This window comes from Misgurnus anguillicaudatus, chromosome 11, assembly GCF_027580225.2.
Source record: "Misgurnus anguillicaudatus chromosome 11, ASM2758022v2, whole genome shotgun sequence".
Classification (NCBI taxonomy): Eukaryota; Metazoa; Chordata; class Actinopteri; order Cypriniformes; family Cobitidae; genus Misgurnus; species Misgurnus anguillicaudatus.
In genome coordinates, this window is record NC_073347.2 from 16,763,626 (window position 1) to 16,782,272 (window position 18,647).

An 18,647-nucleotide genomic window follows, 5' to 3' on the forward strand; every position below is an offset into this window, starting at 1 on the left:
TGACTCATCCAAGAGGTCACAAAAGACCCCACAACAACATCCAAAGAACTTTTGACCTCACTTGCCTCAGTTAAGACCAGTGTTCATGACTGCACCATAAGGAAGAGACTTGGCAAAATGACCTGCATGGCAAAGTTCCAAGACGAAAACCGCTGCTAAACATAAAGAACATAAAGGCTCTTTTGCCAGAAAACGTCTCAGGTTACGTATGTAACCCTGGTTCCCTGAGAAGGGAACGAGACGCTGCGTCGCCATAGCAACGCTTTGGGGAACGCCTCGGCGTGACTAATCTGAAGCACATGTAAAACATAAACAATGATGAGATAATTGTATACTGACTGTGATGCCGTGCGGACCAGGGGTATAAGAAGGCATCCTACACAAACACACTCGCTACCAAGTGCCGAAGCAAGTGCCTGCAGGGATGCAGGGAGTATGGCATGGAGACGCAGCGTCTCGTTCCCTTCTCAGGGAACCAGGGTTACATACGTAACCTGAGACGTTCCCTTTCGAGGAACTCGAGCTGCGTCGGAATAGCAACGCTTTGGGGAACGAGATGCCCACGCTTCCATACTACCAAATGCCTGCAGCGTGTATAACTGAACACAGTCAAGGCAAAAGAACCTGGGACCCTAAAGAGGAGTCTAGGTCTAAATTATAAAACCTAACGACGGTGAGCGGCGAAGACCAACCGGCCGCATCACATACGTTCCTGGAGTAAAGCGCCTGACCCTAAGGCCTTAGTGGCAGCCATACCCCGAGTAGAGTGGGCACTCACAGCGACGGGTGAGAGTATACCCTGATGCTCATAAGCCAGTGAGATAGCATTTACTATCCATCTGCTCAGAGTCTTCTTGGTCACCGGTAAACCTTTTCTGGGTGAACCAAAGCACACAGATAACTGCTCGGACTCCTCCACTGAGCAGTCATGTGAACATATGTATCCAGTGCTCGCACAGGACACACCAAATTCAGCTTTTCCTGGTCCGCGCTCCTGAATGGGGGAGGACAAAGGGCCTCCAGAACAATGGGCCTCGGCCCATTGTTCAACACCTTAGGAACATAACCTGGCTTTGGGTGTAGAAAAGCCTTAGCCATCCCTGGTGCAAACTCAGACCTGCAGGGGATACTGACAGGGCCTGAAGGTCCCCCACTCGCTTTAAAGAAGTAATAGCCAGAAGGAAGTCTTAAAGGCCAGAAACCTATTTGGCGAAGTCTCAAGTGGCTCGAACGGAGCCAACAAGAGCCCTTCCAGCACGACCGCTAGGTCCCAAGTGGGCACCCTGGAGCGACTAACAGGTCGCAACCTACGAGTCCCACGAAGAAAGCGAGCCACTAATGGGTGTCTACCCACTGACGAGCCTTCCACAGGAGTATGGTAGGCAGAAACTGCTGCCGTTAAACCTTAATGGTGGAAGGAGTAAACTCATCAGAGAAACGCTCCTGCAGAAACCTCAGAACTACGTCGACAGGGCAATAAACTGGGTCTGTCATATGAGCTGAACACCAAGAGGAGAAAATTTCCCACTTAAGGGAATAAAGTTTCCCCATGGAGGGATAAACACAACCAGAGGTGGGCATACAGACGTAGCCTCGGCCACGCCTGTACCATGGAAACCACAGTGGGCAAAGTGTGATGTCCTGGGATGCAAACAGATCTACCTCTGCGCATCCAAATCTTTTCCAGATGTGGTTCACCACATCTAGATGTAGTCTCCACTCCCACCGAAGATGTCGGTTGTCTTGAAGGGGCATCTGCCACATTCAGGTGGCCTGGTATGTAGACTGCCCTCAGAGAGTCCAGAAGTGTATGGTAGGCAGAAACTGCTGCCACCTATATCTTAAAGGTGGAGTAAAGATATGGTCTCCACAACCTCAGTTGGTAGCATGACATTCTTCCAAAGGAGTATGGTAGGCAGAGACTGCTGCCACCTAAACCTTAGTGTGGAAGGAGTTAACCCAGCAGAGATATGCTCCTGCAGAAACCTCAGTACTACGTCAAGGGGCAGTTGACTGGGTTTGTCAGGTGAGCTGAACACCGAAAGGTGAAGTTTCTCTACTGAAGGGCATAAGCTTCCTCGTAAAGGAGCTCTGAAGTTATCATCTGGTTCCCACAACGTCATTCGGGAGCATGAGGTCCTTCCAAAGGAGCATGGTAAACAGAGACTGCTGCCACCTAGACCTTAAGGGTGGAAGGAGTTAAGCCAGCAGAGAATTGCTGCTGCAGAAACCTCAGTACTACATAAACAGGGCAGTTGACTGGGTTTGTAAGGGGAGTTAAACACCAATAGGTGAAATATTCTCCACTTAAGGGCATAAAGCTCTCTCGAGGGGTTGTCCAGACGAGGTATGAGGTCCTTCCAGAAGGAATATGGTAGGCAGAAACCGCTGCCACCTTAATAAGCCTTAATAAGGGAAGGAATTAAGCCAGCAGAGAATTGCTCCTGCAGAAACCTCAGTACCACATAAACAGGGCAGATGACTGGGTCTGTCAGGTGAACTGAACACCATGAGGTGAAGTTTCTCCACTTAGGGCATAAGCTCCTGAGGGAGCTCTGGAGTAATCGTAGTCTCCACAACCTCAGTTGGGAGCAGGACATCCTTCCAAAGGAGTATGGTAGGCAGAAACTGCTGCCACCTAAGCCTTAAGAGTGGAAGGAATTAAGCCAGCAGAGAATTGCTCCTGCAGAAACCTCAGCACCACATAAACAGGGCAATAACTGGGTCTGTCAGGTGAGCTGAAAACCATGAGGTGAAGTTTCTCCACATAGTCCCTAAGCTCCTGAGGGAGCTCTGGAGTAATCATATGGTCTCCACAACCTCAGTTGGGAGCATGACATCCTTCCAAAGGAGTATGGTGGGCAGAGACTGCTGCCACCTAAACCTTAAGAGTGGAAGGAGTTAAGCCAGCAGAGAATTGCTCCTACAGAAACCTCAGCACCACATAAACAGGGCGGTTAACTGGGTTTGTCAGGAGTAAAGTATGGTCTCCACAACCTCAGTTGAGAGACCTGAGCCTATGAGCCTGGCCCCCTCAGAGGCCAAACCAACAGGCCATATCTCTGGCAAGCTTCCTCCAGAACTTCTGTGATTGGGGAAAAAAGAAAGCCACATTGGGCAGTGTGTGCGGTCCTGAGACGCAAACAGATCCACCTCTGCGCGTCCAGATCCTCTCCAAATGTGATTCACCACATCTGGCTGAAGTCTCAACTCCCCAGCAATGGGTGTTGCCATTCAGGGCATTTGCCATATTCAAGTGGCCTGGGATCTAAACTGTCGTGAAGGAGCACAGTTTGTCCAGAGACCACAATGCCATTACCCCAAAATCAATAATGTAGTGATTTTGGCCCTCTCAGCTTTCCATACTGTACTCCAACCTGTGGGGAGTGCGTCTGGTCAGCGTCACACGCCAGTAGCGCGCACCCAAAAACAGGCCTTAGGATGGAAACCAAGGTCTTCTCCACACCACCAAAGCACGCAGGCAACAATGCGTGACTTTGATTGCAGACCTCCTTAGAAATTTATTTAAGAAACCACCAATGTGATGCCTGTCTAGACAAACACATGATGGCTCCTCAGGTCTAGAAGGAAATGGGACTCCAACCCATACCATCATCATTTCCAAGGCAATTTCAGTGCCATAGCCGATGATGAGTTTCAGCGATTTTTGACCCTTTTGGCTTTCCATAATCACAACAACCTGTGAGGGATGCGTCTGTTGTCAGCGTCACACATCGACAACGCGCACCCAACACAGGACCTTGGGACAGAAGCCATGGCTTTCTTCCTGTTACCAAAGCACGCAAACAACGGTGCGTGACTTTGATCATGTGAGACGGGTTTCCCCTCAGGAAAAACCCTCCCGTGTTGAATGGAGACATAAGCTCTAATGTAAGGAATCAGTCCTCGGATCTGATTGCATCACAATCGGTTTCAGTAACAGCGTAGAACTGAGCCGCATCACTGAACGATTCCCCTTTTTTTGGAACAATAAAGTAAAGGCTGTAAGCTGTCATTTCTCATGTGGAGGTTCTACAGCCTCCTGCACAAGAATGTAGCCATGCTCCATTACTGGAGCCAGCTGTATGCAGATGAAGGTTAATGGCGGCTGCCTGTCGTACTACGCACCGAAGGGAAGCAGGCACCATGAATGAGGTGTGAGCTGCTTTGCTTCAATAAGAAAGTGAGTGCCACGAACGAAGACGTCACCCGCCTCAGCAGATGAGGGTCTCGAATCGTAACACACAAAATCATTATCTGACTTATGGCGCACCAGCGGCCGATCAGGAGAATAAATGCTGTGCACAGCTGTACAAGCAACACACAGCATGGACATAAATTCACTGTTTGACTCATCGAACAATGACAAACAGCTCATGCAGGCTGTGACAGTTAGATACACATACATAGTCTACACATACAGGTGTAAAAAATGTATGTATATATAATTCCTCCATACTGTAAAAAGAGGAGGCTTCACGTGGAAACTGCACGTTTAGCCTTAAACAGTAGGCGTATTATGAAGAGGATCCATCGGAGACAGACAGCTGAAAATATATGGCTCTCACGCAGGGCGCCTTCCCGATCCGGCGAGAGAGAGACTTCACGTGCAGGCGGAGATACCGCCGCCTGCACGAAATCATATGGCGACTCCCACGAGCGCAACCGCCGCTGAAAAGCGGGATCGCAACCGCGAGCCCAAGCTTCCTAGAGAGTGAGAGACAGATGACACGGGTGTAGGCGGGGATACCGCCGCCTGCACGCACGAGTGCAGTCACCGCTCTGCCTCGACAGAAGCGGGACCGGATCCGCGAGCCTGAGATATCATTCTCTAAACGCGAAGCTGGAGCGCAACACGTGCACGGGAATGATCACAGTGCACACAGCCAATATCCTCAAAAGCCAACTGTGCGTGCTGCGCTCAAAGACACATACATGTGTATCCTTGTCTGTGATATCGCGCTGACAGGGAGATACACATACTTGAACTTCTTGAACATACTTCAGATTTATGCAAACATACACGTAGTCACTTGCTGAGGCACTAAAAGCGAGTGTGTTTGTGTGGGGTGCCTTCTTGTGCCCCTGGTCCGCACGGCATCACGGTCGGTGTGCAGTTGTCTCATCATTGTTTGTGTTTTGCACGTGCTTCGGATTGGTCACGCCGGGGCGTTCCCCAAGGCGTTGCTATGGCGACGCAGCTCGAGTTCCTCGAAAGGGAACATACTGATGATTCCCAAGACTTTTGGAAAAAAGTACTCTGTGGACTGATGAGACAAAAGTTGAACTTTTTGGAAGGTGTGTGTCCCATTATGTCTGGCATAAAAGTAACACCACATTTCATAAACTGTGGTGGTAGTTTGATGGTCTGGGGCAATTTTGCCTCTTTATGACCTAAAAAACTTGCTTTGATAAATGAAACCATGGACTCTGCTATCTACCAAAAAATCCTGAAGGACCATGTCTGGTCATCTGTTTGTGATCTTAAGCTGAAGCGAACTTGGCAGCAGGACAATGATCCAAAACACACCAGCAAGTCCACCTCTGAATGGCTGAAGAAAAACAAAATGAAGACTTTGGAGTGACATAGTCAAAGTCCTGACCTCAATCCTATTGAGATGCTGTGGCATGATCTTAAAAAGGGGTTTCATGCTCGAAAACCCTCCAATGTGGCTGAGTTACAACAATTCTGCAAAGAGGAGTTGGCCAAGATTCTTCCACAGCGCTGTAACAGACTCATTGCAAGTTATCGCAGACGCTTGATTGCAGTTGTTACTGCTAGGGTAGCCCAACCAGTTATTAGGTTAAGGGGCAAGCACTTTTTCACACATGACCATGTGGGTTTCGATTTTGTTTTCCATTTATAATAAAAACCTTTATTTAAAAACTGCATATTGTGTTTACTTGTGTTATCTTTATTATTTAAATTTGTTTGATGATCTGAAACAATAAAGTGTGACAAACATGCAAAAACATAAACAATCACAATGGGGACAAACACTTTTTCACAACAATGTATCTCCCATAATGCATACTTTATTAATAGCGGACAAACAGCTATAGCACTTCATGGTGCCCCTCTGATGCAACATATTGCACTATTTTGTCACACTTATCTATATAGACAGCGCTGTGGATCGTGCTGTTTCTTTTCTGGTTTCACTTTTTTGGCTTGGGTCTGGGTTGGCTCTGTGCACTCGATACACTTTACCTGATTGCATGGTGTAGACTGCAGGAGTTTGCTTGGACAGCCATCCATTCAAACCAATAAAGCACTGGCTCAAACCCATTTCACTCGATTAATTCATTATGGCACCAAACTGGGCTGTTTTCTTATCACCAGCAGACTTCCTGTAATGCTCCCTTATTAGTGCTCATAACGGTGGGTCTGCTCTGAATATATAAATGTTTTTCTGTCCTACCAGAGTATGTATGAAATGTAGTGGAGTGATGACTGTATACTTTGTTTAACTTTAAACCAATTTAGAATTTTTTGTTACATATTATAAAATAATTGTTCAGCATCACTGAATATATAATTTATTCTGTTCACTTCTCAAAATATACCTCACCTGCAGCCTACAGTATACTTTTTAGTGAATGGTGTATTTAAATTAGGCATTCATTTTCTGTTCTCCATGTTGTGCATTAGCAAGCGTGTTCAAGTTTAAGTTAGTTGAGTTAGTGTTTAATTAGTCCCACCTGTGGCAGGTTGTCTGTGTTGTTCTAAACCCTCGTCACTTTCTGTTCACAACTACGCTGTCGCTGTCTCTCCATTAACGTTTTATTCCTTACGTTTTTTCATAGCTTCGGAGGAAAGTGGCATCATTAGCTGTCTATGTCTCTGACACAGAAAGCAGATTTCATTTGCGTAGCCTCTTGCAATGTTTCGCCCGCTCTTATACCACTAATTAGATTCAGGGAAAATAAACCCTAATTAAAAATTTTAGCACTCTCGTCGAGAGGCGCTGGCAATCAGGGTTTTTGTGCCATACAGACCTTTTGTTTTTATACAACCAACAGACTAGGTAGAGCAGATTGCCTCAGCACAAAAACATATTTTATTAAGCTTGCAATTAAAATTAGTCTGATTTCCTTCCTTCTGCGTCTACCTCTGTTATATCTGGTTCAGCCATCCAGTGTTTTCATGCTCTGCTTCTTTGTCTCCTGTACATTAGTGATGCGAGTTGAGCCAATATCCTGTGAGGAAATGAAATCTAGGCAGAGCCAGTGATGATTATCATGGGCGGTTTTACCAGTTGAGGTGATCTGTGTCACTTTTACAGAGTTTCTGTTTCAAGCCCTTTCTCTCCAGTTTCCTGAGTTTATTTAAAAACTCAACTCTTGAATCACCCCTGCCAGAAAGCTGTGTGTGATAGCCTACATTGTTACCTGATGAACAATTAGTTCTGGTCCACAAATCTGATTGGATGAGTGGAGTTCCAAAAGCGTGAATATAGGACAGCACTGAGCCAGATTCTAAGTTAGGATATTAAAATTAGAGATGATTCTGTAATGCTTTTTTAGATGTGTCTTTATTGCTTGTTTTTAAAATAGACACATATTCAATTTGCTTAGCTTGATAGGAGTGTGCCGAGTATGTCACTTCAGTTCAGTGACTCTGATTTACACCATCAGTAAAGCAACTCTTACAATATTTTATAGGCTGTATTAGGGCTAGGAGGTATATCAAGGTTGTAAGATCTATCAATATATTTTTATTACAGATATAGGATGATGCAGTACTGTTTATATTGTTATACAGTAGTTTGATGTTATGACTGCACCTGAGGAAATAAAGTGAGCTGATGGAAAGTGCATAATTCAGTTTATCCTTAAGTTTTTCTTTGTTTTTAGTGTGTTAAATGATGTCTGTGCAAATAAAAGATCTGCAAAGTTGCAAAAATTTTAGTTTCAAATCCAAAGAGATCTTTTTAAAAGAACGTCATGCTGGTTTGAACATTTGATTAACATCGCACTAATGTACACGCAAAGAATATTTGATTGGTTTGAACATTTTGATTTACACCGCCCTAATGTACACGCAAAGATAGAGGGTGTAACTTTCAATCACGCTGTAGTATTGTTGCTGCCGCCATGTCGTGGAGATGCTGGGCCCAGCGCAATTGACTTTGTCAGTGACGCATGTATCATTTGTATTTTGCACCGGCGCACAGCGGGGTTTTCCCTCCACAGATGCACATCGGTAAACTAGGGAATGAACGTCCGCTCCTTGGGCGGCTCAGCGCAAAAAAGGAGGCTTGTTCTGACGCAAACCATCCCTGATGCTATTTTGCAGTTTCAAAAAACAATTGACCAGAAAAAACTAGTCTAAAGTCAGTGGCGCGTTGCGCATGGTTCATTATGCTATTTTAAGGGCGCATGCTTGACCATAATGTATAGCGTGCACAACGCGCTCACACTTTGCTTATCTAATCTACACATATGCAACAGTTCTTTTTGCAAATCATAAATTGTTACAATAAAAAATATTAACACATGAGATAAGGGAAATCATAGTGGTGAGCATTGTGATGATAGTTTTTATTTATTGTGTGGCTGCGTTAAAAAATTCTCATGCAAATAACGATTAAAATATTTTCATAAGTTTGTTGTATGGCTGTATTACGTTTATTTTATGTAAATAATAATTAAAATGTTTTCATAAGAAACCTTAATGTATATGAACTTGATTTGTAAGTGTACTTTGGGGTTGGACCTTGCTTGCGTTTCTTGGGTCCGATTTCAAAGCCCCCAAACCCTTCAGCGGTGAGGGTGGACGCAGCGATGTCCTCTGCTGGCGTCAGGTCCTGTGTAGAGGCAGATCCACCTCCCGTTACACAGCGTGCCCGATTTATGCTGGCAAGCTTGGGATTCCCCCGTCTCCTGACATCATTGTAGTGCTTGGTGCAACGATTGGGATGCCAGCTGATGAGACAATTGTGGCTATTTCCTCTCACGCCTGTTTAACCGACACTGATTTGGGCGGGTATATCCTATCCCCATACAAAACAAATTCTCTGTCTTTGACTGCTCTTACAAGAACGTGGGTCTCCTCGGCTGTGAACCGCTCCTGGCGTGCGCCTGGTAAATCCCTCATAATAATAGCAACCCGCCATGGAACTTGCGCCCTTGCGTTTAAAGGGAATGTTGGATAGCGTTCTGATTGGTTTATTTGACGTTACGCCCAAACCACAACTATGAATGATGAACCTACTTCAGACCAACCCCTTATTGATTTGCGCCTGGCGCAAGAGGTATTTCTAGCAACAGCGCCCAAGATCCGCCTACAAAGTCACTTGCGCTTTGCGCTTCGCACTTCCGTTTCAGATCGTTAAAATAGGGCACGCTGTGTTTAATTGCGAAACGCAAATAACTTTGTTTGGCCTTCCAATAGAGTAAACATTAAGAAACCAGGGGTTAGGTTTTATTTACAACACTGTTTCAGAACATTACAGGTGAAATGTTTGATTGTGTGCTGCACAGCAGCTGAAAGGACTACTTTCTAAACACAAGATTGGATGTACACAAAGGCTGTTTCTCAATATGCGTTCTTCACCGTTATTGCGTCCTTGTGTTCTCACTCTACGTCATCATTAATCGTTGAAGTTCAATTACAATTCTCAAGAACCCAAGTACAGAGGATGCATGAAAATACCCGGATGTGTTCTTGATATCGAGGAAGCATCAAGTGCAGACTTGCGCGCTGAAATCTGTGAAGGTCAGGTAACCAACAGAAAGGTCGCACACATCTCAATTCTCACAAATGCCTTCTGAGTTTGTTCTTCCAAGTCGCCTGGCAAGACCAAGTACGCAAGTCCGTTCTTTGCGTTCTTGGAATTGAGAAACAGCCACAGGCTTCATCTAAAAAGTGGAGCAATTCCAACTTTGCAACTACAATCTGGTTCTGCTGACTGACATCCTGTAAGTAGCCGATGTTTTTATATTTAAAGAATTTCCAACTGACGATTTAAATGCGAATTTTGAGCAGTGTCGTGCCTGTGTTTTCATATTTAATGAATTTCATACTGAGGATTCAAACGTTTTGTGCAATGTAGAGAAGCGCTGATTGATTGTCGTTTCTACCATCACAAATGCAGTCATGGTTTTATATCTGTTACGTTCTACTCACATCGCGCTGGTAAAGTTGAACGATCATTTTCTGGGTCAGATTCAGGCTATTAATAAGGTAGTAAAGACGATAGTATCTCCAGGCTTTCACTATTGCTTTCGGTGCTTATCTTTCAAAACATGGTAAGAAGGGTCACATTTCCGTTTTGACCAATCACAACGCAATGGATAGCTGGCCAATCGGTTCACACCGTGCTTTCTCAGAACGATGAGCTTTGGACAAAACGATCTATTACAGATGGGCAGAAGTGCTACAAAAATGTATGGTATGTAAAAAATAATGCGTTGTTGAACACTAAACCACGCAAACACATTGTGTTACACCGAATACACAAAGTAATGTGCTTTTTAGCCACACAATATGGGCCTTTTAAATTATAACTTCAATTTTACATTAGTTACAAAGTCATGCAAATACTTTATTTCCATTTTGCTGTCAGGGTTGCCAAGCTTTATGTAAGGACATCTCACTAAATTTCACAGGCTTCAAACTTCATTTAAACAAAATTTACTTTTTGCTAAATATTTTAAAACTTTTTTTGGAATTTTAATGCTATAAAATGTAATGAGTTTTATTAGTTTGTCCTAATAGACTCTATAAAATGGACTCTATAACATAGTTACATTTACTATGTCTGTTTTTATTATCATCAATACAAAATGTTTGTAGGACAACATTGTGTGAAATTTAAAAAAAACTTTTTTATAAATACATATTTTTATTTATCTAAATAGAAAATAGTGTTGTTTTTGGCAGCCTGTTTTCATTTTAGTTTTAGTCTAGTCTTTGTGTCAAGGTGTCATTTTAGTTTTTATTAGTTTAAGTCACGTCATACTCTTTTTAGTCTAGTCAAGTTTTAGTCTTATTTTAGTCAGACTTATCCATGACTATTTTAGTCTAGTTTTAGTCGACGAAAAACTGATGACATTTTAGTCTAGTTTTAGTCAGTGAAATTGTATTTTAGTCTCTTTTTAGTAATGCTATTCTATTTAACCCATATAGTATAATGACCTAGTAGTATTATAGACAAAACAATATTTTCTTTTAGCCAAACCCATTTTAAACAAAAGTTATATTATTGTTACCTTATAGACCCAAGAATACATCCATTACAGACATGGAAGATGCTCTGATTTGAATTTACAAGATATTTATTTTACTATCTTCTGAGTGAGTGACTTGACTGTTCGTAAGAGTCTACATAAAAGTCTACATAATCAATACAGAAGTAGTCTAAGCAAACACACACACACACACACACACACACACACACACACACACACACACACACACACACACACACACACAAGGTCAAATGGGTCACACACAACTATAGTATGTGTGAGAATAGAAATATGCTATTGTTAACATTTATAATTGTATTTTGTAGGGGTGGCACGGTTCATTAAAAAAATCCGAACCGTTCGGTTCGCTTGTCTCGGTTCGGAGCGCGTGTGTGCCGTACGGTTCAACGGTTCATGGCATGCGCAATGTAACCTCATGCCCTGTATGTGACCTCAGATAGCGTGTTTCCCTTTCGCGAATAGCGCGAAAGAAGAGGTGACTGCTGTGGAGAGTGAGTGCTGCCGGTCATGTTACGTGTAGAAATGGCAAGAGGGAGAGAAAAGGAAGTCTGCCCGGAGTTGGAGGATGCCCCAGCGTCGTATAAGTTTGGTGTGTGGAAACATTTTTTATTTCATGTTACCTATGATGATATAGACATATAGAACTGCAGGCTATGGGTTGAATGTGTTCAAAACAGCCACACGCGAAGACAGCCTTCTCTCCGCCCATTTATCTAATCTGAGGTAATGAACACTGTTTTACGTCTTTTCATATTCAGCGCTATTTTTAGCCTTTCATTGATAAAACGAAAGCGGCTGATTTCCGCGTAGTTTCATTTTGCTACCGTGTGAAAGTTGCGCGATCTTATTTCATAAACTGCCCCTTAAAGTAATCAGGACAGAAGTAGTCAAAAGTGGACAAAAGAGACGGATTTAAATATTACAGGTGTAAACGTTATGTTTCTCTCTCGTCCAAATATACTCTTTGCAGTAAAAAAGCAGCCTCTCAATGATAAATATTAGAGCTACACTGAAGTTGGGATTTTGATAAATCCAAGTTATCTTTTTGTGCTAAAAAGGCACATAAGTTCATGTAGATGGCAATACACATTCTCTTTTTTGCCAAATAAATGAAAAGAATGTTGAAATCATCAATGTTTTCCCTCTTGCTGTATCAAAATCTCATCTGGCTTTCCTCAGGGATGGTCCCAATAATGTGCTTAAAGTCAAATTCAGTTTGTGCATGATTACATGATATAACTTTTTTAATACTGTATCCTAAATTATGGATAATTAATACATTAATAAGATAATACATTTCTGGAGTGTTAAAAATTAAAAGAAAAAATAACAACAAGAACCGTACTGAACCGAGAACCGTGACAATAGAACCGTGATACGAACCGAACCGAGGGTTTTGTGAACCGTGCCACCCCTAGTATTTTGACAGCAGCACAAACTACAATCATATATATGTAATTATAAATTATAGTTTATATTTCTGCATCTGTACGTTACCACCAGTGTACCTAATGGACTTTGGCTTAATCTAATGTGACAAAGCTGATTTTAAATGTCAGTATAAATCCAAGCAATTTTGGAGAATTACTAAATGTTTTTCTTGTAAGTAAATTAAAAGTCAGCTTTAAGAAAACAGCAGATGTCTATTAAGAAAAGCAAAGTTGGTATGTATGGTTATGTTCTCAATAGTACAGGTGTTTGATTGATTTAATACTCAAGTATTCAGCAAAGTATGTTTTGTTTATTTAAATAATAAATAAGTGTAGTTATTAAGCATATACAAAACAACGAATGTCTTTGCATAGCTATATTTAAAATGTTTCAAAACGCAACGCAGCACAATGTAATTTAAACAACTGTTACATGATATAAATTTGTACATTGTTATACTGGTGGTGTCAGCAATCAAAGCTATACATTTTAACAGGCTTGTTGAACTGACCTGAAAGTGATGCACGGGATTTATTTTGGACTTTTCTTTTACATTTGGAGCCAGAATACTGCATCTTCCCGGTCGGAATCACCGCGCGGTTACAGCTTTTCTCATGTAGTGGAAGCGTTTTGTGCAGCATTTACTGGAAATGTGTTTATCTTCAACAGCGACTGCCATGAAGAGTCGTGTCCGTAAAAGGGAGGGGATCTTAGGTGCACGAGCAAGGCGTTTGGACCAAATCCGCTTCACCTCTGTAACCGCCCCCGTTTCTCCGCTTTCCGCATGTCTCGCGGTTGCCGCGTACACTGTTTAAAACGCCCATTAACGTGCAAATGGATTGATTGGTCTACGCAGCGCCAACAACACACGTGATCACCTGCAGTCAGGTGGCGGGGGCGCCGATGCTGGGATGGGTAAAAGACCAAATAACGTTATAACATTTCGTCTCGTCTCATTTTGGTCAACGAAAATGAAGAGACATTTTAGCTTAGTTTTTATTTTGTAAACCACGTTTAGTCTCGTTTTTATTCGTCAACAATATTGCATTATACATTTTATTATAGTCATCGTCACATGACCAGCATTTTCGTTACGTCTCGTCTCGTTTTCGTCACGTGAAAAAGGTTCGTTGACGACTATATTTCGTCATACTTTTCGTTGACGAAAGCAACACTAATAGAAAAAAATATTCTTTAAACAGTGAGAAGAATACCTGATATTCTAAAAACTTGCTTTCTTTTACTTTAGTACCACTGTAACACTGCAGCAAAAAATAACAGTAGCCAATGATTAGCCAAATCTTCATCTTATCCTCTCTGTGCAGCAATTTGGCTTGTTTTGTGAGGTATTTTATATGTATGCTCGTGTGATTTTTTTTTTTTTCAGTTAGTAGTACACACAAGAGGGCTGTTTGCAACCTGCCTACATACTTTCTCAGATGTCCCTTGTTTGCTTGGGAATGAAGGAGTAGCCCAAATGCCAAATTTACATATTAATGTTGTGGCAGTCTGTGTTAGCTTTAAAAGTCTGTGATGCATTTTTTAAGGAGCCTTGTAAAACACACACAGCTAATGCATGTTCAGATTGAATCTACATGGAACTAGATTTACCAATGGACTTGTTTTCACTTGTGTTCAGACTTGGTCTTTTATTACAAGTATTGCTATTGTAAATAATAAAAATTAGATGTATAATGTCTTTATCTGTGGTGATTTTTTCACACTCAGGTTTCAAAGAATGAAACCAAGGTAAAATGTGAAAGTGGCCGAGTATTGGTTGTCAATATAACAAATATACAGGGCCCTACAAAGGTATTCAGTCTGTTTCCTCACTTTCAGAGCACTTAAAGTCATAAATATGTCTTTGTTCATTTGTTCAGACAGTGCTGTGGTTTTTGATGCTTTTGTTTATAGAGTTCTTAGGACTAAATGCACCAGTTTGTCCTGTTGGTGTGACTGAATTTAGTTGAAGGCACTTTCTTTTGTGTGGTAAACACCAAATGCCAAACACTCAAAAAGTGAGATGAAGCAGCAGTAAACAATATAAACAACACAGCATGCACAAATTACCTTTCAGTGTATAGCACACAAGGACCCATTGCCACTGAGGCATATGTAAAATGTACACATACACTCACCTAAAAGATTATTAGGAACACCTGTTCAATTTCTCATTAATGCAATTATCTAATCAACCAATCACATGGCAGTTGCTTCAATGCATTTAGGGGTGTGGTCCAGGTCAAGACAATCTCCTGAACTCCAAACTGAATGTCAGAATGGGAAAGAAAAGTGATTTAAGCAATTTTGAGTGTGGCATGGTTGTTGGTGCCAGATGGGCCGGTCTGAGTACTTCCCAATTGTCTCAGTTACTGGGATTTTCACGCACAACCATTTGTAGGGTTTAAAAGGATTGTTTGAAAAGGGAAAAACATCCAGCATGCGGCAGTCCTGTAGGCAAAAATTTGCTTTGACTGAAATAACCACTCGTTACAACCGAGGTATGCAGCAAAGCATTTGTGAAGCCACAACACGCACAACCTTGAGGCGGATTGGCTACAATAGCAGAAGACCCCACCGGGTACCACTCAACCCCACAACAAATAGGATAAAGAGGCTACAGTTTGCACGAACTCACCAAAATTGGACAGTTGAAGACTGGAAAAATGTTGCCTGGTCTGATGAGTCTTGATTTCAGTTGAGATAGAATTTGGCGTAAACAGAATGAGAACATGAATCTATCATGTCTTGTTACCACTGTGCAGACTGGTGGTGGTGGTGGTGGTGGTGGTGGTGGTGTAATCGCGTGGGGGATGTTTTCTTGGCACACTTTAGGCCTCTTCCTGCCAGTTGGTCATCGTTTAAATGCCATGGCCTACCTGAGCATAGTTTCTGACCATGTCCATCCCTTTATGACCACCATGTACCCATCCTCTGATGGCTACTTCCAGCAGAATAATGCACCATGTCAAAAAGCTCGAATCAATTCAAATTGGTTTCTTGAACATGACAATGTGTTCATTAAAATGGCCCCCACAGTCACCAGATCTCAACCCAATAGAGCATCTTTGGGATGTGGTGGAACGGAAGCTTTGTGCCCTGTATGTGCATCTCACAAATCTCCATCAACTGCAAGATGCTATCCTATCAATATGGGCCGACATTTCTAAAGAATGCTTTCAGCACCTTGTTGAATCAATGCCACATAGAATTAAGGTAGTTCTGAAGGCGAAGTGTAGTTCTCTGTTACAAACCTATGGCTCTGTATGCATTGCATATCTTATTGTGTAAATGTATATGGATAAGTGCATTTGCTAACAGTGAAGAGTTTGGGTTTGTTTCTCCCAAACTGTTTAATTGAGCATGAGCGTAGATAATTACTGAATTAAAGAGCATGTAACAGGCAGGGAGTGTGTCTGATCAGGCAGTCCAAGAGGAACATCTGCCACAGTGCTCATGTAACCTGGACAAATTTGTACAGCTCAATACACACAGATCACTTTTGTTAGTATAAAGGTTTAGTTTACATTGAGTGGGATATATAGTCCGCTGCTGTGGCCTTCACCCTTGAATAATAAAATCCTATGAAAATAAAACATCAAATTACTACTAATCTAATCGAAAATTGCTTGAATTAGGGTTATATTCTTTGAATTCTTAATGTGATTTAAATCTAATTGTAATATGTAAGGGATAATGTAGAGGCAGCCGGTAGTTATTGTGAAATAATCCCGACAGTGTGATCAGGACCCGACGCGAAGCGGAGGGTCTTGTATCACACTGAAGGGGCTTATTTCCCAATAACTACCGGCTGCCTCTACATTATCCCGCTTATTACACGGCTACTTGCCACTTAAGAAAAAATCTGGACATGAATATGAATTTGAAACATTTTATTGGCATATTTGTTTTAAATTAACATTTTTATCCTTCCGCGAAACTTTGCACAGATGCATAAAATGATCGTAATACCTTATTAAGATCCTCTGCTACATACTTGTATGTCTCCATTTTTTTCTCTTTTAGCCAGTCTTTGAGAAGTTTTAATGCCCATTCTGTATTTGTTTGTGTGTTGGCTTCGAAGCTGTCATGCTCTATTTTGTCAAGTTCAGTCTCAGTAAGCTGTCTGTGTCTTGTCGCTGTTCGTTCTTCTATCCACTGTTTAAATGTTTTGTTTTTCCGTACATGTTAAAATGAATGTCAAAATGTTCCAGTGTTTGTCACAAGATGGCGCCAAAAAGTAATCTTTATTGATCTTTATATGGCGCGGAGCGATTTTACTCTTACAAGTAGTCCGGCTATGCGTTATTATTTTGGAGCGGTTATTATTCGAAAAGAACGAACCTGCAAATGTCTCAACTGACCAATCAGAATCAACCATTCCAGAGAGCCGTGTAATAAAATATAATAATATATTTAATAAGCAGTATTGTGTGTGTCCTTTACAGCATGTGATGAGTGGACAGTTATGCCAAAGCCAAATCTTCACCGTGATATGAACCGTTTTGGACACACAGCCGTTGTCAGCAATGGGTAAGTCGCTAATGTGGTTTTATTTCTATAGAGTGTAAACATATCATATAGTGTATCATATAGATTCCTATAGGAAATGCACATATTTGTTACATTTATAGCTTTATGCAAATGCATTAATGTAAATACAAACAGTATAATTTTATACACAAATATATGAATCATTATATCAGATTATCATGTGCATGTTATTTTTTTCTGGATTCCTGCTTCATTTGTTATTTTTTTGTAAAAATGCACTCATGACATCACAATGAAATATAAAAAGTAAAGCATGTATTTTCTTATCTCCCAGCTCAATGTATGTGTTTGGTGGTTTCTCTGGTGTGATTCTGAACGATGTGCTGGTGTATAAACCTGGCAGCTGTGAGGCTTTACTGGAGGTGGCTCTTTGTCAGAACGCGGGCCCTGGCATTCGCTGTGTCTGGGTCAATGAACGCTGTGTTTCATGGGACTCCAGCTATGGCGATGGCAGTATCCCTGCCTCTTTCTGCCCTGCACGGAGCAGTAAGTACCAGGGATTTACAAATTAAAGGACAAGTTAGGTATTTTACACTTAAAGCCCTGTTTTCAGATTGTTTATGGTGAAATAGGACGGTTTTGACTGAAATTTCGACAATTTTCGGATGTTTGTGTTTCACCTCACACCTCTACAATGGGTTTTATGGTGCACAAGAACAATCCTTTCTAAAATGCATTAAACTTTCGTTTAAAAAGACGTGAAACTCACCGAGTGGTCAGGGGTGTTCACTGATATCCTCACACAAAAATCGCTGCAAAAGATGCTTTCCAACAGGTGTTTTAGCATTCGTTGTTAACTTGTGGACCTATTTTTCCAAACGCCTCACACCCGTATATTCTTCGGCTGAGAGCTTGAATAATATACACTCCAGCCCAGGTGGTGGCGCTAATCCGCCATTGCCAATTGCAAAAATAAAAAACAAAGTTCCAGGAGCGGAGTAATACCGTACCCTGACAGCAACTAATACAAGTCAATGGAGTTGGCAAAAACTACGATAAAACCTGTTGCAATGCGTATTTTGCAGCGATTTTTGTGTGAGCATATCAGTGAACACCCCTGACCACTCTGTGAGTTTCACGTCTTTGTAAACAAAAGTTTAATGCATTTTAGGAAGGATTGTTCCAGTGCACCATTAAACCCATTGTAAAGGTGGGAGGTGAAACACAAACACCCAGGGGCAGCCGCATATGTCAAAATTTCAGTCAAAAGCGTTCTATTTCATCATAAACAATCTGAAAACAACTTTAAGGTCAAATATGAAGGCATATGACTTTTGGAAAGCGTGCCTTATGCATTTTTATTCTTATCCAAATTAATCAGTAGAAGTGGATCTTATATTGAAGGGATGATGTCACCCATTAATTATCACACAATTCTGATGGGTGATCTAGTGTAGAGGTATTGTATTCAGATCATGTGAGCAAATCAGTTAGACAGCAGTTTT

At 41.7% G+C, this 18,647-nt stretch overlaps 2 protein-coding genes across 3 annotated transcripts in view; one reads left to right on the forward strand and one right to left on the reverse strand.

Moving 5' to 3' along the window:
• LOC129416763 (hyaluronan-binding protein 2) overlaps nt 1-18,647 on the reverse strand; it is a 304,383-nt gene that overhangs the window by 70,639 nt on the left and 215,097 nt on the right. The window lies entirely within an intron of this gene.
• LOC141349179 (attractin-like protein 1) overlaps nt 1-18,647 on the forward strand; it is a 226,123-nt gene that overhangs the window by 56,083 nt on the left and 151,393 nt on the right. For both annotated transcript variants that reach the window (XM_073873146.1, XM_073873147.1), the window contains exons 11-12: nt 17,097-17,181; nt 17,477-17,688. In XM_073873146.1, coding sequence (XP_073729247.1) covers nt 17,097-17,181; nt 17,477-17,688 — 297 coding nt within the window. The remainder of the gene's footprint in view (nt 1-17,096; nt 17,182-17,476; nt 17,689-18,647) is intronic.